A 21045-nucleotide genomic window follows, 5' to 3' on the forward strand; every position below is an offset into this window, starting at 1 on the left:
TCCCTTCTGAGCCAGGGTCCTGACACGGGCATTCTCACTTGGCTGGACTGAGCACCTGGAACCCCGGGCCCAGGCCAAGCAGAGCAACCCTGCCCAGAGCCAACCACTCCCCCCGGCACCCTCCTTCCCACCCACCGAGCCAGCAGGCGCCTGTGGTCTGGGCCGGGGTCCCCAGCTCCTCAGTCAGGCGGGGGTGGGACAGCCTGAGAGCGCCCCTAGCCTCGCAAGGATGAGGACAAGGGAGATGCGGGCTTGGGGGACCCGAGCCTCCTGAAGATGCACGACCCTGAAGGACCAGAGGCAGCGCCAAGCGCCCTGGGTGGCGGGCCTGAAGCTTCCTGGGGTCGGAGGAAGACAAAGTGCTGTGCATCTGTGTGGCGCTGACACCAGGCACCTACTGCCTGAGAACTTGCCAGAACCCAGCAGGGGAGTGGGCGTCCCATCGCCCCAGGCCAGCCCCGCCCCACCTGCAGTTAAAGGAGCACAAAGGCACCGGCGTCCACACACACCTGCACGTCCTTACTCAGTCTCTCTGGTGAACCTTCTTCCCTGGTGTTTTTCTCTGCAATTTCTTTAATGCATGATTCTCAGTCCCCTCTTGATCCTCCAGAACCAGCTCAGACCATGAGCTCAGCCTGAGACACCAGAGCCCTGAGGGAGGGGCTCTCCGGGGTCACCCAGCCGTGCGCACCGCGCTAGGCGAGGCCTGTCGCACCTGGATGGCCTGACCAGCCAGCCACTGGACTCATGCCACTAGCCCAGGAGCTCTGGAGACTAGAATTCAAAACCGCGTGCAATGCACTCACTACCCTCGGGGCCCATAAATCAACGCTGAGCACCTAGGGAAAAGTGTTAGGGTCTCGGGAGTTTTGGGGAGAGGAAGCAGTGGTCGGGAGGAAGGGAGGGAGGAGTGGGGAGGGAGGGGAGGGAGGCGTGGGATGTGGGAGGGCTGGGGGTGCCACCAGCTGGGGGCTGCCCCGGGCTTCCTGGAGGGGGAGGGTCCTGGTGAAGGTAGCAGCTAAAGAGACACTGCCCCAGGCACAAACCCCGACTGACTGGCTGTAATGACACGATGCCCCCAGTGAACCGCCCGTTCGGGCTCCACATGAAGCCGAGCACAGCGTCTCCTCAGCTACACGGTGGTCACTCTCCTGGAACGGCCAGTGCGGCTTCAAAAAGTGCAAAGAGCCCTTCGTGTCCACGCACAAAGCTCAAGAAACTGCAAACAAGCATCTTACCTCCACGATGGTGACTTCAGGCACCCCCTGGACCGTCCACTAAGTGCCGCTGGGTCCATCCAGCCCTGTGACAACCAAAAAACCGCCATGCAGGCCGATGAGGTGGGTGAGACCAGCGCCGGAGGAGACCAGCACCGGGCAAATCGAGGGAAAACAAGCTCTGGGCCCGGTGCCTGCTGGGATATCGGGATGAGGCAGTGAACACGTGAGCAATTGAGTGGATACTAACTCAGCCCACCTGCGCCCCTGCGGCGTGCGGCCTTCACAAGAAACACGTGGGCCGCCGTGGGGCCGCTCAGCCCGCAGTGACAGCCAAACCGCAGACCCAGAGCAAGGGGGAGGGCTCCCCGGGGCCGAAGACCAGATGTCCCGGCAGGCGGCCCTGCCCTGGGCTCCTGTGGGGGGGAGGAGAGGTGTGACGGGGGTGGCCTGCGGGTGACAGGGCGGTGGTCTCCAGCTGGGCTTGTTTGGCAATCAGGGGAATCTCGGTCAGCTGAACTGGAAATGGTTTTCTCTGTAGCTAGTTTCAGGGGAACAAGCGGCTCTAATCTCAGCTAATCAACCACGAGATGAAGATCGGGGAGCTGGAGGGTCAGGGTCTGGCCTAGTCGCAGGTAACCCAGGGGGTATCTGGGGTCCTCAAGGGGGCCCTGAGGAAGAGTGAATCAACTCCGCTTCATTCGGGGAAGTCTCTGCAGTAAGCCGTCTCCCAGGGCGCTTTGAAAAACAAGGGGTTTGTGAGGCTTCTTATTTGCCCCTGTTTTCTGGGAGCACAGGCTCAGAGGGGACGCCGCCCAGACACCCTGGCTGCTCCAGCATTTCCCAGGGGAGCCCACTGCCCCCAGGGCCCAGCGCTGAGCTGGGGAGTGTGGCGATGTCCCTGCACCCACGGCAGCCCCTGCTGGAGGTGGGGGAAGTGGGTGACCCACACAGGCTCCCGAGAGGGGGCAGCAGGATTCGCTGGCTCCGCCCGAGCTGGGCCAGCACCGGGCCCCACGCCCTCGGCAGCCCTTTGGCATTCACCCCGAGGGCCACACACACTCATCAGAGAGCAGAGCCTCGGGGGAGCTCCGAATGGCACCGACTAAGCCAGCACCGGACACGGTGTCCCGATGGCCCAAGGGCGCTGCACGGCACACCCCGCCCGGGGCCCTGGCACCGTCCCTTTTCCGAGCACTGTTTTCTGGGCCTGTTCCCAGGCAGCACCCACTCTAACCTCTAACTGCTGCATCTACTCCCACGTGGCGACGGTTCCTCTGCATCGTCCCGGGCAGCTTGAGTTCTGAGCCGCAGCAAGTCAGTCTTCACACACGTCCCCACGGGCCTCCCAGCCCAGCTGGGAGTGAACCACTGGCGTCCCCCTCCACACACCAAAGCTTCCTCGCCTTTAGCCCCTCGGGGTGGGAAATCCATCCAGAGCACAGTGCTGGTCTTGGTCCCCTTAAACTGGGGGCGCTGCCTGTCACAGGCGCTGTCACAGTTAAGGGCTGGGGCGCCCAGTGGGGGGCTGGGGCTGTCCGCCTGTCCCGGCGCGTCCCTTAGCGTGGAGCGGGTTGTCGTGGATTTGTTTCCCACCCAGGGCAGTGCTCCCGCCGCGTAGCTCTGGCCCCTCTGCTGCAGGCGCCCAGAACTCTGGGCCCAGGCCCAGCACTGGTATTTCTGAGGCTCCCCAGGGGGTGGGACGTGGGAACGGCTATTGTGAGAACCAGGAAATAGAAATCAGAGCGACTGAGCGAGGGGCTTCAGGGGGAAGGCCTGACACACACCAGGTCTGGGGAGCCCTGGACCACCCAACAGGGCTCCTGGGAGCTGTGTGTAAAGCGAAGCCGGAGCACAGGCTCACTCCTGGGCATCAGGGCAGCAGTTTGGGGTCCTCCCCGACTTTCAGAAGTTCCCTTTTTTCATTTGCGGGGGGATGGTGCCCAAATTAACTTATTTCCTGATTTGCATTTATGTCTTGGGTAAGGGACAATAAAGCAGTCAACCTCCCTGTCAATGACATGTCCCTGTGCCAAACGAAAAGAGGAGCAGTTCAGACAGCAGGACCGGCACAGAGGTGAGGCCAGAACTCCCGTGACAAGTACCCTCCCTCGGCCCGGTCTTAACTGGGGGCAGGGGCACCCGAGCCCAGGTGTGTGACGGGGTGACGGGAAGGGTATCAAGAAAGGCCAGGAGGAGACCCGAAGCCTCACAGCAGGGTCTCGGTTTGGTTGGAGAGGTAACCTCAGCGTCAGGAGACCGTCCAGAAGGTACCAGACACAAAGCTTGAAGCCAGGAACAGAGTAAGCAGGAAAAGCTGTCCCAGCTGTGCTGCGTCCGTGGGCGCCCACGCAGGAAGGCCTGCAGGGCTCGCCTCCATTTCACAGATGAAGGAAGAAGGGGCCACGGCTCAGGGCTCAGGACATTAAGTGACGCGGCCAGGGCTGGCCTCTTAATGCCAGTGCCCAGACCTGGGCCCCACACACCCTCAGCGGCCACAGGAGATGCTCACGCCCGGGCAGCCTCCATCCCCTGGGCTCAGCCACAAGGTCAAGGTGAGGGCGCCCTCCCTCCAGCGAGGCCCTGTCTTCTCATCGTCCCCCATCTGTCCCTCGGCTCTCTCTGGGGACAGAGCCCCACCACGGCCCCAGCTTTCAGGACGCCCTTCCTCCCTGACCGAAGTACTTCCTCATTCCCACCTCCTTCCATCCTGGAAGTCACATTTGGGCGACCTCTGGACACACAGACCTCCTTCCAAACAAGTGTCCCCGGAAAATCTGCTTTAATGAGCATCACAGGGACCCAAGAGGAAAATAATTTCGGAGAGAATGGGGGTGGGGTCAGGGTCCCGTGCCTTTGGCCTAACGAGCTTTGCGGTCAGGAGTTCAGCGGCTCACCCACAGGGGACAGGTGACGGCCTGAAGGTCTCCCGGCCTCAGCTTCCTCATCAGTAAAACCGGGAGAACTGGAGGTCTCCCTTGACAGGGTCGTTGCTGGGTTAGAAGGGCTGCTTGTAGCGGGCTGGCCCGGAGCCCCTGACCATCAGTAAGGACCACCAGGAGGACGGTCTGGCGTGGATAGGCGGCGGGCAAAAGGCCAGCGGGGCCTGCTGTCTGCGGCTGTCACGTGACCACGGCCACAACCACTCACACCCACGCTCTCCCCTCATTGGTGGATCAGCAGGATGGACAGCCGCGAGCACCAATGGAAGGCCGGGCATCAGTTCTCCCGCTTGGCCGACACCATAGGGCACCTGTAAACAGGCCGCGTCCTGCCCTGGGGCCTGGACCGCTCAACACATAGCAGGCCGCCTGCCGGGCCCTTGACCTGGCTCTGGGGTCCCAGGTCCTGGCCGCCCGCATGTGGCCCTCGGCCCAGCCCTCCGCTGGCGCTTGGAGTCACAGCAGATGTGACAACGGCTGATCTGTGTCCCCGCCCGCGATTTTTTTTTTAAATTTTTATTTATTTATTTATTTATAGCTGTGTTGGGTCTTAGTTTCTGTGCGAGGGCTTTCTCTAGTTGCGGCGAGCGGGGACCACTCTTCATCGCAGTGCACGGGCCTCTCACTATCGCGGCCTCTCTTGTTGCGGAGCACAGGGTCCAGACGCACAGGCTCAGTAATTGTGGCTCACGGGCCCAGCTGCTCCGCGGCATGTGGGATCCTCCCAGACCAGGGTTCGAACCCGTGTCCCCTGCATCGGCAGGCAGATTCTCAAGCACTGCGCCACCAGGGAAGCCCCCCCACCCGTGATTTTGAAAGCACTTTCCATACGGAGTCTCGCCTGGGAAGTGGCGAGAGGAAACTGAGGCCTGCGGTTCTGAGAGCCGGGCCAGGCAATGGTGCCACGCACCTGCTGGCCCAGAAACACATCTGGCTCCCCCATGGAGGACTTCTTCTGCCACCTGACGCCTGAATTGTCAATGCCTTTGGCTGCAGTGTTCCACCCAGAAAAGAGATGGAGCCCGAGAGCAAGAAGCCTGGGGCCTGGCCGTCCCATGCCCTGACCTCCCCCTCCAGTGCTGGGTGTAGAGGGCAGTGGTCAGCAAAGCGGGCCCCACGAGAGCAGAGCTTGAACGCTTCGGGCGAGGGGTTCAGGAAGGCTTCCTGTTTCTGGCTGAGGGGCCCGAAGAGACACAGCGCTCTGCTCTGTTTATGACCCGAGGCAGCACCACTCAGGGCTTGTGGTCCAGGGACAGAGCTCAAAGGGGAGGAGGCCGGAGGCCGGGGTACCGGCCAGCCTCAGCACACGTGAGTGGCGAGTCTGCCAGCGGTGTTTCTGGGTGTCAGCGGTAGAGCTGGGTACCCTTTCTATGTGGCACCAGGTGGCACCGTCCCACTTGGAAAACATCGCACATGGGCTCTGCCCACAGCCAGACTGACACATGCTATCACCAGAGACTGGAAATGCATTCCTGTAATACCCATCAGGACTTTTCCCCTGGAAAACAGAGTGCTTAAACGAATGAATAATAACAGATGGAGGGTCCTAATTTTACACCAGTGAAGGCTGGGACCCTCCCAGCTTCCTCCTGCTCCTAACCTCCCCCCCTTCCAGAGGAGGGGAGAGCGCTACCCAAATGGAGTCCAACCACCGGGCCAGAACTAGGACACGTGACCAGTCCTCGTTCATGGGGAGGGAAGGCACCAGGGACCCAGAAGAGCCGTTGGCAAAGGGGCGTCTCCCCTCTCCTGGCCCTGCCAGCCACCAGCGGACAGGACCCAGCACCGGAGCAAACCGAGGGAAGCGAGAGGGGCTGGGCAGGGGGACGGCAGCTCTCAGACGGTGCTGAAACCAGGCCCCTGCTGCTGGAGTGGGGGCCCAGCTGCCTGAGGGCCCGTGACCTCACTCCCGCCGGCCCGCGTCTTCTGGGGTCCACGCCGTAGCTGGTGGAGCTGAGGCCAGCCGTGCACGTCTGTGGCTCCTCCACCCCACCCCCGCACAGCCGCTGGAAGGCAGCCGGAACTTCGGGGACACGAGGCTGTAGATGATGGGGTTGATGGCGCTGTTGGTGTAGACACAGGTGCGGCAGAGGAGAAGCCCCCAGGGGTCCAGGAAAGGCGGGGCCGCAGAGGAGTTGAGCAGCACCGGTGTGCGGTCGGGCATCCGCAGGACGGCAGAGAGTAGCACGACTACCACCAGCATCGTGGTGACCTGCAGGGCGGGAGGGCAGGGGTGGGAAGCCCCTGGCACCCGGCACACCGAGTGACCGAGTGACACGGCTCCTGCCTCAGGGCATGTTTGCTGAGTAAGTGACGAGGACGTGACTGCAATAATCACTTAAACTAGCGCTGCGTATGGCTCTGCGCTAAACGTTTCCTGTGCAGGAGCCCATGGCCGGCATTCAGAGCTGTGCTGGTCGATGCGCTCATGAAATAGCCCCACTTCAGGTGGTAAATACTCACTGCCCTGAGCCCCCTGGCGCACCCTATCCCCCAGACCTCTCAGACGCCCAGCAAGTAAAGACCGGATGCCTGGAGCGGGGCCTCGGGCCCGGGATGACACAGGAAGGCCCCAGGTGGACGCTGTGGCTGCTGGCGCTTAGGTTACGTCCCCTGCATCGGGCCCTCCCAGTGGTTCTGTTATCATCTCCACACGAAGGACGAGGAAGCAGGGAATTCCCTGGTGGTCCAGTGGTTAGGACTCGGCACTTTCACTGCCAGGACCCAGGTTCAATCCCTGGTCTGGGAACTGAGATCCCGCAAGCCACGCAGACAAAAAAAAAAAAAAAGGAGGAGGAAGCAGGGGCTCAGAGTGAAGGATGACACAGCACACGCACCACGAACCGGCTTCTCCTGCAGCCCGCCTGTGCTTGCCACTGTCCTGAGTGGCCCAGCCAGCCACGGTCATATCCCCATTCTACGCCCCAATCTGTTCTTTCAGCCCAGGAGTGAGTCGCCAGGCCCAGGAGACAGTCCTGTCAGGAGGGGGTGCCGAGGACAGGGATACTCTGGGCTCTTCCACCTAACTTCCAGCTGCCAACCCAGGGTCCCGGCTTCTCTGCGAGGGAGGAGGGTCAATGGGAGGGGAAGGGGCACGTGTCCTGGCCACCTCCGAGGGCAGCCTCCACTGACCCATGCAAGGAGCTTCCTGTGGGCCCCAGAACTGAGGGGAGGTCTCAGGGGGGCCTGTCATCTGCTCTAGTCTTGGGCCCTCCCTGCTGCCGCCTTCAGGATGCAGGGGCAGTGGGTGGGAGCATGGGTGCTGCAGCCGGCAGGCCTAAGCTACGTGACCACTTCCCAGCTCTGTGACCTTGGGCAGCCCACTTAACCTCTCTGAGCCTCCCTCTCCCACTTGTGGCATCAGGAGAATAGCAGTGTCCTTCATGAATTGGTCTGTGGAGGGGTAGTGGGGTGAGGAGTCCCCATGAAGTCATCACTCTTTTGCCCCAGGAAGTTTGACATCTCTGTGTCCATAGCTTTGTGCTGGGGCCATGCTACGCCCTGAGTGCCAGCGGGCCTTGGCCGCTCTGTGCTTCTGCCTCTCCCTCTGTCTCTCCATCTCTCTCTCTGCCTCTGTCTCTCCTTCTCTCTCCGTCTCTCTCCCTGTCTCTCTCCCTCTGTCTCTCCATCTCTCTCTCTGCCTCTGTCTCTCCTTCTCTCTCCGTCTCTCTCCCTGTCTCTCTCCCTCTGTCTCTCCATCTCTCCCTCTCACTGTCTCTCTCTCTGTCTCTCTGTCTCTGTTTCTGTCTCTGTCTCTGTGTCTCCCTCTCTGTCTCTCCCCCTCCACTCACATCTCTGCTGCTCACCCACAGGGGCCCTCTCTGCTCAGCATTCCCCCTGCCTCAGCCTCTCCAAGTGCCCGTCGTGGTTACATGTGGGACCTGTGCACACCTGTCTGGGGCTCCAAACGTATGGGGATCCCCCTGAAACTGGAGGGGGGTGCGGCCCCTCCGCTCAGAACCCCTGCTACCTCCAGTCAGAGCCAACTGCTTCCCGGGCCCCCGGGGCGCCCACCCCGCTCCCCCATCCTTGCTGACCCTCGGTGCACCAGGCCCTCCCCCTGCCCCCCTCCCCTGCCGCCTGGACCACTTCCTGGGTGTCTGCTTGGTCACCTCAGATCTTTATTCAGTCATCACCTCAGCAAAGTCTTCCAAACTTTCGCCTAAACTCCCACTCCTCCGGGCTCCATTTCTTCCTCTGACAGGGTCCATGTTTACTTGTCCTGCCATGAGCCCCGGGGGCAGGATGTTTATCTTGTTCTGTTCTCCCCCGTGTCCCCGCACCTAGAAACTCGCCTGGCACACAGTCGGTGCCCAGGGGACACCTGCTGAGTGAGTGGGTGGATGAACGTGGAGCCGGCACCCCCTCTCTGTCCATTCACGCCTCTGCCGCATCTCCCTGCCTCTCTGCAAACCGACCCCGCCCACCCCTGCTCCCCACCGGCCACCCCCGCCCACCTGCTTCCTGGAAGAAGGGAAGCCGCTGCGCCCCACCTGGCCCACGGGGCTGCCTCCCCTGGCTTCTGGGCTCTGGCCGGTCCTCACCACCCCCATGCTGGCCCCCAAGCTGGTCCCCGAGCTGTGGCAGGTGGGCCGGGGAGCTCTGGATCAAGACCCTCCCTATGAGACTGTAGAGGACAGTGGCCTCCAGCAGGGCGTAACAAAGAAGACGGTGAAGTCCAGCAGGCAGATGGGCAGGTACAGGCTGCGGCCCCCGGTGCCCGCCAGCGTCCGAGTCCACCAGGAAGAACCAGAGCAGGCAGTAGACGGACGTGGTCCCCCAGACGCCGGCCACGATGCACTTGGCCCGCGCCGCGATGCACACGGCCTGTGCCCGCATCGCATGGCAGATGGCGAAGTACCTGCAAGCCACAGGGCAGTCACGTGACCCAGCTGCTGATCCGTGGGATCGGGCCATGGAGGGTGGTCCACTCAGCTAATCAGATTCCCGGATGGGGAGCCGAATGTGGGCGCAATGGTGGAACTGGCCCTTTCATAGGGGACCTGGGAGGCCATGTTGAGGCAGCCTCGGGGGCTGGCAGAGCAAAGGTGCCAGTCTTGAGGGGAGGGCAGGGCCGAGTCGGAAGGTGCAGCTCCTCAAGGTCCGGCCAGGCCCACAAGGTTCAGAGTGCCCTTGTGAAGACCTTGACCTTTGTGCAAGTCCCAGGGTGGGTTTTCTACCGTCCACCGCCAAAGGTCACAGGCTGAGGGGTCAAGGACATTGCGACCCTAGATGGGCACAGTAGGGGAGAGCCAGGACCGGGCCAGTGTATGGATGTCAGAAGGCCTTGGTTATGTCCCCGTTCTGTGTAGCCCTGGACGAGACATCCTGATCCTCTGGACCAATGTGCTGAAGGCTGCGCAGCTGGGAAGAGGCAGAGCTGGGCTTGAACCCGGTCAGTGGGTTTCAGCGTCCACATGCTTAGAGGCTAGATGGCCTCTCAGGCATTAATTTCATAGCTGGAAGAGGCCCAAGAGACTGTCCGGCCCCAGTGCCCACGTTCCCGGTGGGGACACCAAGCCCAGAGAAGTGCAGGGTTGCCTTGGCATTCCGCAGCAAGTCAGTAGCAGAGGTGAGATGAGAAGCCCGCTTCCCGGCGCCTGCCCCCACCCTTGCCGGGTTCCTCCAGGGTCCCACACAGCGCCCCCTCCATAAATGGGGAGCAGACTCAGTTTACCAAGGATCGTGGCCAGGAAGTCCTGGCCTGCAGCAGGGGTCGGGGTATACCTCCCTCTCCACGGTGAACGCCAGGATGGAGCAAGAGGAGGCACGGATGCCCAGGTACTGCAAGTAGGTGATGCCCAGGCAGCCGGCGTGGCCACAGACCCACTGCCCAGCCAAGCTTTTGGAGACGTTGGGCAGCCCGGCTGCCACCAGCACAGTAAGGTCCGCCAGGGCCAGGCTGACCAGGTAGCGGCTGGTGGGCGTGTGCATGTCCCGTGTGTTCAGCACCACCAGGACCACCGTGGCGTTGCCCACGACGCCCACCACGCACACGAGGAGCGCCGGGAGGACCGAGGCCATCTTGTCCTCAGGGCTGGGGACGGCATCACCGGGAACCAGGGACACGGTGCGGGGGCTGCCCGGCCCGCTCCCGCTCTCCATGGTGGCGGCACAGGCGCTGGCGGGGGAGGGCGCTCTGGGAGGCGTCCACACCAGCGGCCGGGCCTCACGCCGCTGGATGAACACCTGCCTCTCCGAGAGCCCGGCCCCAGGGACACGCAGGAACCCGGCGCTCGGGACGTGACTGCTTGGCCAGGCGAGGGACAGAACAGGGATGCTCCTTCTGGTCTCTGCCGTGAATACAGTCAGCGAGCCACTTGCTCTGCCAGCCTCAGTGCCCCGGTACGTAAATGCAGACGGCCGTCATCCCGAAGACGTGAGGCCGAGCGGAGGTTAAACCTGGGAGGACGCACGTCAAGCCCCAGCCCAGCACCTCCTGAGCGCTCAGCGGACAGCTGCCCTGTCACTAGGAAGCCACACAGCGTGTCCAAGCCCCAGCCAGCTCGGGAATCAAGACACCTGCTTCTCAGGGACACGGTGAGTCCCACAAAACTGCGAGGCACAGGGCCTGGAGCCTGGCACCTGTCGCGTGTCCATTACTAATGTTAAAATTGAGGCTTTAATCACCCTGGGCCTCAGTCTCCCCATCCTTCAGGGGATCCTAGCTCAACCCCGGGTGGGCTGTGCGGAGTGGATGAGACGGGAGCGCCCAGGGCATCCGCAGGGCCCCAGCCGTGGCTCTGCGGGCTCTGCTCCCTCTTGCTCTGGAAACGCCAGGGTCAGCCAGCCCCCGTCCACCCATCGAGGTTCATAGGCGCCCCTCTCTCCCTTCTCAGCTCCTGGAGTGATGGCAAAAGGGTTTGTATCGTGAGCTGATCGAGGAGTGAAGTCACAGCTGGGACTCGGGCAAACGGGTGAAGGCCCAGAGCACACACAACACTGATGCCACGCGATACACAGCACACCTACACACGCACACCACGCGCCACCCACCTCCACCCTTTAACCCCGTAGGTGTCACCGGCCAGCAGTGCCGCCTGCCTGCTCCCGCAGAGCCCAGCCTCGCCCCTGACAGCCCCGCCTCCCCGTTGGACAGGCGCCCCAGGACCAAGGCGGAGCCGGAGCTCTGCTGAGCGGCGGGAGCCAAGGCTGACGCCACCAGAGCTTCACAGGGCGGCCCCCGCTGTGGCCCACGGGGCAGGGACCAGGGTGCAGAGTTAGGGCAGGGCTGCGAGAGAGCTGGTGGCCCCAGGACGCCGACCACACGCCTGCGCACACACGCAGCACACACACAACACACAACATACCCACAGCACACCTGCACCGCACACGCATGCAACACAGAGTCACATGGTGTTCACACACGTGCATACACATGCTGCCCACACACACAGCCCAACTCCCCCTGTGCGCGGCAACACGCAGAAATGCGGACACGCAAGCACACAGACACACACATGAACCAAACCCCCCCTGCACAGCATACCCGCCACACACAACGACACACACACACACATGCACCCACCTCTGCATGCATACACTTAACTCACCCCGCGCACACCTGTACCCACAACACAGGGACCCAAAAGCACACACAAGTACACAAATGCACATCACAACCCAGGCATCTGTGCTGTAGCTAAAGACACACACCGTCCACGCTCACACACCCAGGTGCACAAGCACGCAGAACACGCCACACACCTGTGCCCACAGGCGTCTTCAGACACTCCCACACATGGATGCACACGGCCTGAGGCCCCTCGCTCTCCTGGAAAAGAGCCTCTCTCCCATTTAGCTGGAGGAGACGATGGCCCCAGGGTCACAGCAGCCGCCGCGACCCCAAAGGCTCCACTTCCCTCCAGCCGGCGGCCCGGGGTCAGGACAGACCCAGAGGTCTCCCAGCAGCCCCCCACCCCCGTGTGCAAGGCCCCCTGCGGCCCGGCGCTCACCCAGCGGCCCCTGCCGCCTCGGTGTCTCGGGGGCCCCCCTCCCCCTCACCGCCATCTCCCCCTCCTGCCTGCACGCGAGCCTGTCTGAACAAAGCCTTCCGCCAGGCGGGCAGCCGGGACCACCGTCTCCCAGCTGAGAACTTACCCAGCGAAGAGCCTCGGCACCTTCCTCCTCCCAGAGGGGGACGGGGGAGAGGAGAGCCGATCCCACAGCAAGGCTTCTGGTCCTGCAGGCTGCAGTGCCGCCCACAGACGTGTGGGCGCTCACACGCACGCGCCGCCACCTTCTCCCCGCCCCCCACCGGCCACCCTGGCGGAGCTGAAGGCAGCCGATGCAGCTTCCCCCGCAGGGACACCGGTGAGAAGAAAGCCCAAGCCCCCTGCCTTCCCCAGGCCGCGGGTTCGCCAGGCTGCGAAGGACCCCGCTAGCCCGCTGAGCCCCTAGAGCCCGACAGGAAGAGGCGGAGACCCAGGGAGGAGGTGGGGAGGGCGTGGACTGGTCCCCTTACCCGGGGGGCTGGGATTACTGGGGCGGGGGGCGGGGGGCTCAGATGTCTGGAATCTGAAGGTGAGTCTGGTGCGGGGACCGCCCCCCAAGGGCCTTCCACTGTGATCTGGAGAGGAGGGGACCCTGAGCTGAGCCCGTGCTGGCTGGGAGACTGAGGCCTGGGCAGGGGTGTGAATGGTCCAGGTGGAGGAGCGGGACTGGGGCCCTGGCCTGGGGGCTCCAGGGAGCAGGGGTGCCCCACCCTTCCTGCTGGGCTGGGACTGCCGCTGTGCACCCCACGGCTGGCACACCTTCTCTCGGCTAGCCTTTGGGAACAGAGCCCGAAGGGCCCCCTCAGCTGGCTCAGAAAGCAGGAATCCCAGCTGTCACCCCCAAGTGGCCAGCGGCCTGGCTCTTCCAAGGCATTTAAAGTGCAGATTCCAGGGCTTCCCTGGTGGCGCAGCGGTTGAGAATCTGCCTGCCAATGCAGGGGACACGGGTTCGAGCCCTGGTCTGGGAAGATCCCACATGCCGCGGAGCAACTGGGCCCGTGAGCCACAACTACTGAGCCTGCACGTCTGGAGCCTGTGCTCCGCGACAAGAGAGGCCGCGATAGTGAGAGGCCCGCGTACCGTGATGAAGAGTGGCCCCCGCTCGCCGCAACTAGAGGAAGCCCTCGCACGGAAACGAAGACCCAACACAGTCAAAAATAAATAAATAAATTTAAAAAAATAATAAAATAAAGAGCAACTACTTTAAAAAGAAAAAAAAAAAAATAAAGTGCAGATTCCAGTCCCAGGCCCGGAGGCCTCAGGCTGGAGGGACCTGGGTAGCGTGCAGATCCCTGGCCACCAAATCGAGCATCCAGGCGAAGTGCCCTTGAATACATGTCTTCCAGAAAGACCAACAACACCTAGCGTCTTCTCTTGTTTCTTTATGTTTTGATCTTGGAACATAATATACTCAGAGAAAGGTGCACAGAACATGAAACAACGGTTGAATGAATAAAGCGAGCACATGCGTGCCATCGCCCGCCCCCACCCTGGGGGCGCCCCATCACTGTCTTCTGTTCTGCCCGCCTCGGAGCTTTCTATAACCAGAGCCACTGCAGCTGTGTCCTGCTTATTCCAGTGACACCGGCGGGTGGGGACTCACCTGGCTGTGTGTAACCAGCTCGTCCGTTTCCCCTGCTGTGTGATTCTCCGCCGTAGGGCTGGACTGCAATATGCCCACGCGTGATGGACTCTCAGTGGACTTCTGGGTTGTTTCCAGTTTGGGGGAATCAGGCGCCACTGTTGTGAACACTCCTGTACGTGAATCCTGGCTGAGTGCATTTTCATCTGCTTGGTCCCTAAGATGTGATTCCCAGGACCTGGCTGGACACAGAGATGAGTGGAGGGGGGGGAGGGCTGCTGGGGAGGAGAAAGGGCGGCAGAAGAGACAGCATGCCTGGCAGGCTGTGGTCCTACTGCCCCAAACATGGCAGCCCAGGCCCCCACTGGGGCTGCCTGGAACCCTGGGAGGGCCACACGGAGGGCTCCGCAGTACCCGGTGGGCAGGGGATCTCCCTGGCTCTCCCTGCCAGCCCTAACCCACCTCCTGCACCTCCCCCCTCTCCTCCAGGATGGCCCTCCCCTGGGAATTCCGCTCCCAGGACGGCTCTCGACTGCTGTCCTCCTGGCTGGTGCTGAAATCACCACGCTGGACTAGGATCTGTCTTCAGCCTCACGCTAGGCCCTCGCTCTACACCCCTCGCCTTGCTCTTGGGCGCGGGGCTCCTCCTTCTCTCTCTCGGACAGGAAAAAGGTGCCAGAGGGGCAGGGGCGTCGCCGCCCAGCACCTATGTACAGAATGCCTCACCCGCCCTGAGTTCTCACCCACTAGCTCACCTGTGGACAGACCACAGCCCGCAGACTTTCCCGCGTCTCCACCCTCCGGGTGCCCGTGGAGTCCTACAGCCAGCAACACCCCGCCCAAGCAGCACAGGAACCCTCGGTGTCTTCTCCCAGGTATGAGGCAGTTATGGAGCTCTTGTTCGCAGTAAGACAACTCGCTGACAACTTAGATGTCCACTCAGAGTGGTAAGGACTTGATGCTATGTCCCCACAGCTGGATGTCTGGCAGTTAAAACAGATGTGGTTGAGAAAAACTGATTGGCATGCAATCCACTGAGTTAAAGGGCGGGCTGCAAACAGTAGGTGAGCGCTCTCACCTGTTTGCAAAATGTATTCGTGTCTAATAGCAGCCATCCGCCAGGAGCTTGGCATGTGCCAGGCATGGGGCCCGGCCCTGGGCATCTTGTGTGGCCATCACAACTATCCCCTCATGGTGGCAACTGTTATTGTCGCCGTTTTTCAGAAGAGAAAGCAGAGCCTCACAGACGCAAGTTGGTTAGCTCAAAGCCACAGAGCTAGCCAATGGTAAAGCTGGTATCTGAACCCAAATCTCTCCTTCTACAAAGTTGGTGTCCTCGGCCATAGGCTCCAGAAATGTCTGGAGAAAAGGGACACCCAGCGCCTGGGTCACCTTGTTTCTCTGTCTGCATCGATAAATGTGGGTTGATTCTGTAGTTAGGAAAAGAGACGAGGGACTTCCCTGGTGGCGCAGTGGATAAGACTCCGAGCTACCAATGCGGGGGGCCTGGTTCGATCCCTGGTCAGGGAACTAGATCCCACGTGCATGCCACAACTAAGAGTCCGCATGCTGCAACTAAGGAGCCAGTGAGCTGCAACTAAGGAGCCAGTCTGCCGAAACTAAGACCAGGTGCAACCAAATAAATATTTTTAAAATATATTGTAGAAAGAAAGAAAGAAAAGGAGATGAAATACCCCACTGAAAGGCTGCCTGTCTCATGGGATCCTTCCTGTATTTGGTCCCAAGGCCCTCCACCCTGCTGCCCTGACACTCCCTGGAACCGTCCAGACGTCTCCACGGCCCAGGATCCAAAGCGTAAATGTCTGGTCCTATGTCGGAGGCCCTTCTGGCTGGTTGGTGGCCACACTGTCTGGTTATGAATGAATATCTGAGCAGCACGCCTGGGTATTTGGCCATGGGTTCTGCTGGAATCTGGGCAGAGAGGAGGGGGTGGCTCCAGGCCAGGTGAGGAAGGGGTGGGGTGGGAGGTGCTCCTGGAGAGTGAGGTGATGTCTGTGTAAAGGAAGACGGAGGCAGAGACAGAAGATTGTAGGCGTAAAGAGACTCGGCAGGCTGGTGCTTGAAAGGGGAGAAGTCACACTCAGGCAGTGAGCTCACACAGGGGCGGGGCACCTGTGGGTGGGGCGCCTGGTCCCCGCCATGGCAGTGCCCCTGCCGCCTTGGTCCTCTGGTGCCGGGTGACTGGCCACCCCCAGCGCAGGACTGACACTGCAGCCTCCTCGTTATCCTGCCTTTCTGTCGGCGGCTCCTCTGCTCGTGATGACGGCTGGGACGGTGTCCGCTGCCTGGCTGGAGCCCACAGGGAGGATGGGCCAGCTGCACGGGGCGTCTGCCTCTCCCTGCGGCCAGACCAGCAGAGAACCGGGTTCCCTACACGGCAGCTCAGCACGCTGTCCCCTGCGTCGCCAAGGCCCAGCCTGACTGAGGGGCTGCTGGGGAGGTCCGTCCCCGCAGGCAGGCAGGCAGGCAGGACCCCTTGGGGCCGTCCTGGAGCCCGGCCACCACCGTCTACTTGTCTTCAGCATAGGAGGCTGCCGGCTGGACCACAGCATGGCCTGCGGGTTCACGTGGGCTCTGTTGGTGGCCAGAGTGGAGGAGGGCGTTGGGGTGTGAAACTGCCGCCCCCGGGTTGTCCACCATGAGAGGGAACCCAGGGTCCTCGATAAAGGCCACGAGGTGGGAACTGAGCTGACCTTCATCCCTTAGCTCAGTATTCGCTCATCAGGACCTCCCTGGCGGCCCAGCGGTTAAGACGCCGCGCTTTCACTGCTGAGAGCGTCATTTCGACCCCTGGTGGGGGAACTAAGATCCCACAAGCCATGCGGCGAGGCCAAAAAAAAAAAAAAATCATTCATTCATTCATTCATTCATTCACCAGAACCAGCCTGCCTAGGCCCTGCCGTGTGAGGGGCCCTGGGGCCACATAAACAACACAGCTTCAGGCGAGGAGGTCCCAGGAGCCCATTCCCCCAACCTCCCCGGGGCCTGTGAACCTCATGAGACAGGCGCAGGCAGCCACCTGTTGGCTGGGTTTCAGGGTCGCCCCTGGATGTCTCCAGGGAGGGAAGGAGGCCAGGTGGGGTCAGTGCTGGGAACCCCATGAGGCCAGGATGGAGCCTGGAGGGACCAGGGGCCCCACGGGGGTCAGCACCCCTGACGGTGGAGCCCATCCTTTCCTGAGTGGAGCCCTCTCACCGCGTCTGCATAGGGGCTGCGATGTGAGTGGGGTCTGGATGAAGATGGGGGAGTGTGCACGTGTGTGCGTGTCAGGGCCCGCACGTGAGCCTGCGCCCACCTGGGCCCCTCACCACGTGACCGTGAGCTAGTGCAGGGGACGGACAGCATTTGAACGTCCAGGAGCCTGAGGCCCCTCCCAGCATGGGACCCCAAATGCCCGGAGTGGCGCGCCCTCTGGTGACAGCCCGAGGCAGCGCGGAGGCTGGCTGGCATCCGGTCGCTTGGAGAGGCGAGAACTCCTGGTTCCCTCCTCCCAGTGGATCCGTCCAGCAGATTCATTTTCGCAAATGTGGCTTTCAGACAGAAGCCCTTGTGCGGGGCTCACCCTCGCCCCTGGACAAACTCATAAAGACACACACGCATAATTTGAGGCATTTGGGGCGGGGTCGAGGGGATGAGCCCTGAGCGAAGGCAGAGGGCAAAGTGAGCCTTGGGGAAAACTTCAGGAACCAGCGGAAAGCACCTGGGAGGGGAGGTCCGCGGCACGGAGCCAGTAATGTGTGGCACTGGGAGAGACAGGCCGCAGATGCGGGAGGTGGGCGTCGGAGGCCCCTCCCCGGGAGCACAGACCGGCCCTGGTGACGCCTAGAAGCAAATCTTAACAGGGCCCAGTGGTCTGCTAAAACCACCTGCAGGGAAGAATAAAGCCTCGCCTTCTTTGGGAGTAGATAATTCATCCACAATGTCCCACAGCAAATTGAAAATACAAGTCGTGCGATGAAAAAGGGCCAGATCGCTGAAAACCAGAGGAAACGGGGCAGACCCCCGGGTGATCCAGACGCAAGAGCTGTCAGACAGGGGTTTTAAAATAATCACCTGCCGCGCCCTTCTTGTCACTGCCCTGCTCAGGAGCCTCCCATGGCCCCATGGCTCCTCAGCAGGGCACCCAGCGCCCCCTCCCACCTTGGAAGCAGCTTCGCTTCACCCCTGTATAGATTTATGTATAGATTCGTACACAGAAGCTTGGGATCCATATGTTACAGTGCTAAACAATTACAATCTTGCAAGTATTGTGCGATATTACAATCACCTGTAAACATTTGGGCCATTTCTCGTTTTTGCCTTTGTTCTTTCGGTTATTACGAAGGGACCCATGAACATCCTTGCTGGGATGGGCAAGAGAGTCCCAGGCCAGTGGTTCTTACTCTTCCCCGGGGCCTGTTAACCTGCAGGCCGCTGGCCCACAGCCAGCGGTCCTCAAGCAGCAGGAATGGGGCGGGGCCTGAGAATGTGCATTCCTAACAAATCCCCAGGTGCTGCTGCTGTTGGTAATCCAGGGACCCCACTGTCTAGGGTGGAGCTGCTGATCCCAGGCGCTGCTCTCACTAACGCCACGCTGTTTCCCAAGGTGGTCGTGGCCCAATGCAGATTACCACACCGTTAAGTTCCCATCCAGCGTTCCACGATTACGGCCGTGCAGAGGTCTGTCACAGCCCGTGGCCACAGCTATTTTATACGATAAGTAATGTTAATACAGGCCCTCGACTGACCCAAAGGCCCTTGCCTGATGGAACCACACCTATTGTCCCACAGAACGTGGGGGGATGTGCCAGTTAATGTCACAGTGGCTGCCGGTGACAGTGACCCCAAATGACCAGGGCTGGATGAAACAGGTGTTTACGTTTCTCTTACGTAACAGCCACAGCCAGAGTACCTTAATCTGGAGACAGCCTCATTCGCTAGGCCACTTGGGTTTTTTGTTTTTTGTTTTATTTAATTTTGATTTTAGAGTATTTTATATTTTTATTTATTTATTTATTTATTTATTTATTTCGATGGACATAGTGGTTCTTTTTTATTTATTTATTTTTGGCTGTGTTGGGTCTTCGTTTCTGTGCGAGGGCTTTCTCTACTTGCGGCAAGTGGGGGCCACTCTTCATCGCGGTGCGCGGGCCTCTCACTATCGCGGCCTCTCTTGTTGCGGAGCACAGGCTCCAGACGCGCAGGCTCAGGAGTTGTGGCTCACGGGCCTAGTTGCTCCGCGGCATGTGGGATCTTCCCAGACCAGGGCTCGAACCCGTGTCCCCTGCATTAGCAGGCAGATTCTCAACCACTGCTCCACCAGGGAAGCCCAACCACTTGGGTTTTGTGGTCCAACTGCCTGGGGTGGAATCCCAGCTCTTAGATGTTACAGTTTCTATTTCCCTGACTATAAAACGGAGAGAATGGTGGGGCTGCCTCCCAGGATTCCACAAGATCGCTGGGCACCAGGCCTGCTGGGAGTCCATATAAGGACAGATGTTTGTGCCTATCACCTCCTGTCTCTTCCTTCCCTCCTGAGAGGGAGGCAGCAGGGGTGAATAGCCCCACTTCGCAGAGCCAGAACACTGAGGCCTAGAGAACACTGCTTGCATCCTTACACCTGGGGACTCAGTGGCTCAAGGTCGAGGATTTAGATTCAGAGAGACCTGGGTTCTAATCCCACCTTGGCCATTTTCTGTCTTTCTAATTGCACCTCCCCGCCCCCCCCATACACACACACACACACACACACACACACACACACTCCAGATGTTGAAAACACTGTGATTAGTAACACCGGGCGGGAGGGGCGGAGGGGCCAGCAGCGGCCCGGGGGTACAGAGTGGGGGGCAGCGTGCTCAGGGGTGGGTTTTATCTGGGGGCAGAGGGAGCTGCTGGAGGGGTCTCAGGCCGGAGTGATGAGATTGGAACCAATCCGAGATTTAGACACATGGCTCTGAGTGCCCGGAGAGGGTAGGGCTCGGGGCAGTGATGGAGCGGGAAACGGGGGGAGTGGCTGGAGCTCTGGCCTTAATCCTGGCAGGTGGTGATGTGGCTGGATCCAGAGGCAAGGGGAGGGAGAAACAGGAGGACACTCAGAGATTCACCTATGAGGAGTCCCCTCCCCCAAGCCTCTCCCACCGCCTCTCAGCTCCCACCCTCCTCCTCTCCTCTACCATCTCCCTTCATTTCTTTCCTTTTATTTTTTAATTTTCATTTATTTATCTATTGATTTTTGGCTGCGCTGGGTCTTTGTTGCTGCGCACAGGCTTTCTCTAGTTGCGGCGAGCGGGGGCTCCTCTTCGTTGCGGTGCGTGGGCTTCTCATTGCTGTGGCTTCTCTTGTTGCAGAGCACAGGCTCTAGTAGGGCAGGCTTCAGTAGTTGTAGTACGCGGGCTCGGTAGTTGTGGCTCGCGGGCTCTAGAGTGCAAGCTCAGTAGTTGTGGTGCACAAGCTTAGTTGCTCTTTTCATTTTTTTAAAAAAGAATAGCTTTATTGAAGTATAATTCATATGCCATAAAGTCTACCCTTTTTTAAAATTAATTTTTATTGGAGTATAGTTGCTTTACAATATTGTTAGTTTCTACTGTACAGCAAAATGAGTCAGCTATACATATACAAATATCCCCTCGTTTTTGGATTTCCTTCCCATTTAGGTCACCACAGTGCATTAAGTAGAGTTCCCTGTGCTATACAGTATGTTCTCGATAGTTGTCTATTTTATACCTACTGTCAATAGTGTATATGTGTCAAACCTAATCTCCCAATTCCTCCCACCCCCAAAAATCTACCCTTTTAAAGTGCACAGTTCAGTAGTTTTTAGTATATTCACAAAGTTGTACAACCATCACAACTGCCTGACTCTGGAACATTTTCATCACCCCTAAAAGAACTTTTGTCCCCATTAAGTGGTCATTCCCCATCCCACCTCCCCCAGCCCCTGGTAACCTCTCACCTACTTTCTGACTCTGTGGATTTGCCTCTTCTGGATATCTCATGTAAATAGAATGTATTTGTCAGCTCAGATGACCATAACAGATACCGCAGACTGGGGGGCTTCAACTACAGACATTTATTTCTCAGAGTTCTTAAACCTGGAAGTCCAGGATCCGGGCTCTGGTGAAAGCCCCCTTCCACCTTCTTGTGTCCTCTTACGGTTGGACCACGGCATCTCTTCTTAGACAGAGTTCAATCTTCTGTGTGGCTGAGTAGTACTCTACCGTATGGATGGGCCACATTTTTTTTTTGGCCGTGCCACACGGCTTGTAGGATCTTAGTTTCTGGACCAGGGATCGAACCTGGGTCTTTGT

The 21045-nt window shown here is 60.1% G+C and overlaps 1 protein-coding gene across 1 annotated transcript; it reads right to left on the minus strand.

Moving 5' to 3' along the window:
* Positions 1-9811: 9811 nt before the first annotated feature.
* Positions 9812-12364, minus strand: LOC118885894 (thyrotropin-releasing hormone receptor-like). The gene is made up of 2 exons (XM_036835071.1): positions 12260-12364; positions 9812-11001 (listed from the first exon to the last, which is right to left on the minus strand). Exon 2 carries the CDS (start codon positions 10262-10264, stop codon positions 9833-9835), a length of 432 nt encoding a protein of 143 aa, XP_036690966.1. The 5' UTR covers positions 10265-11001; positions 12260-12364; the 3' UTR covers positions 9812-9832.
* Positions 12365-21045: the final 8681 nt, after the last annotated feature.

This window comes from Balaenoptera musculus, chromosome 19 (genome assembly GCF_009873245.2).
Source record: "Balaenoptera musculus isolate JJ_BM4_2016_0621 chromosome 19, mBalMus1.pri.v3, whole genome shotgun sequence".
Taxonomy (NCBI): Eukaryota; Metazoa; Chordata; class Mammalia; order Artiodactyla; family Balaenopteridae; genus Balaenoptera; species Balaenoptera musculus.

Coding starts and splice junctions, on each gene's coding strand:
- LOC118885894 (XM_036835071.1), bottom strand. CDS start 10,264: ATGGAGAGCGGGAGCGGGCCGGGCAGCCCCCGCACCGTGTCCCTGGTT.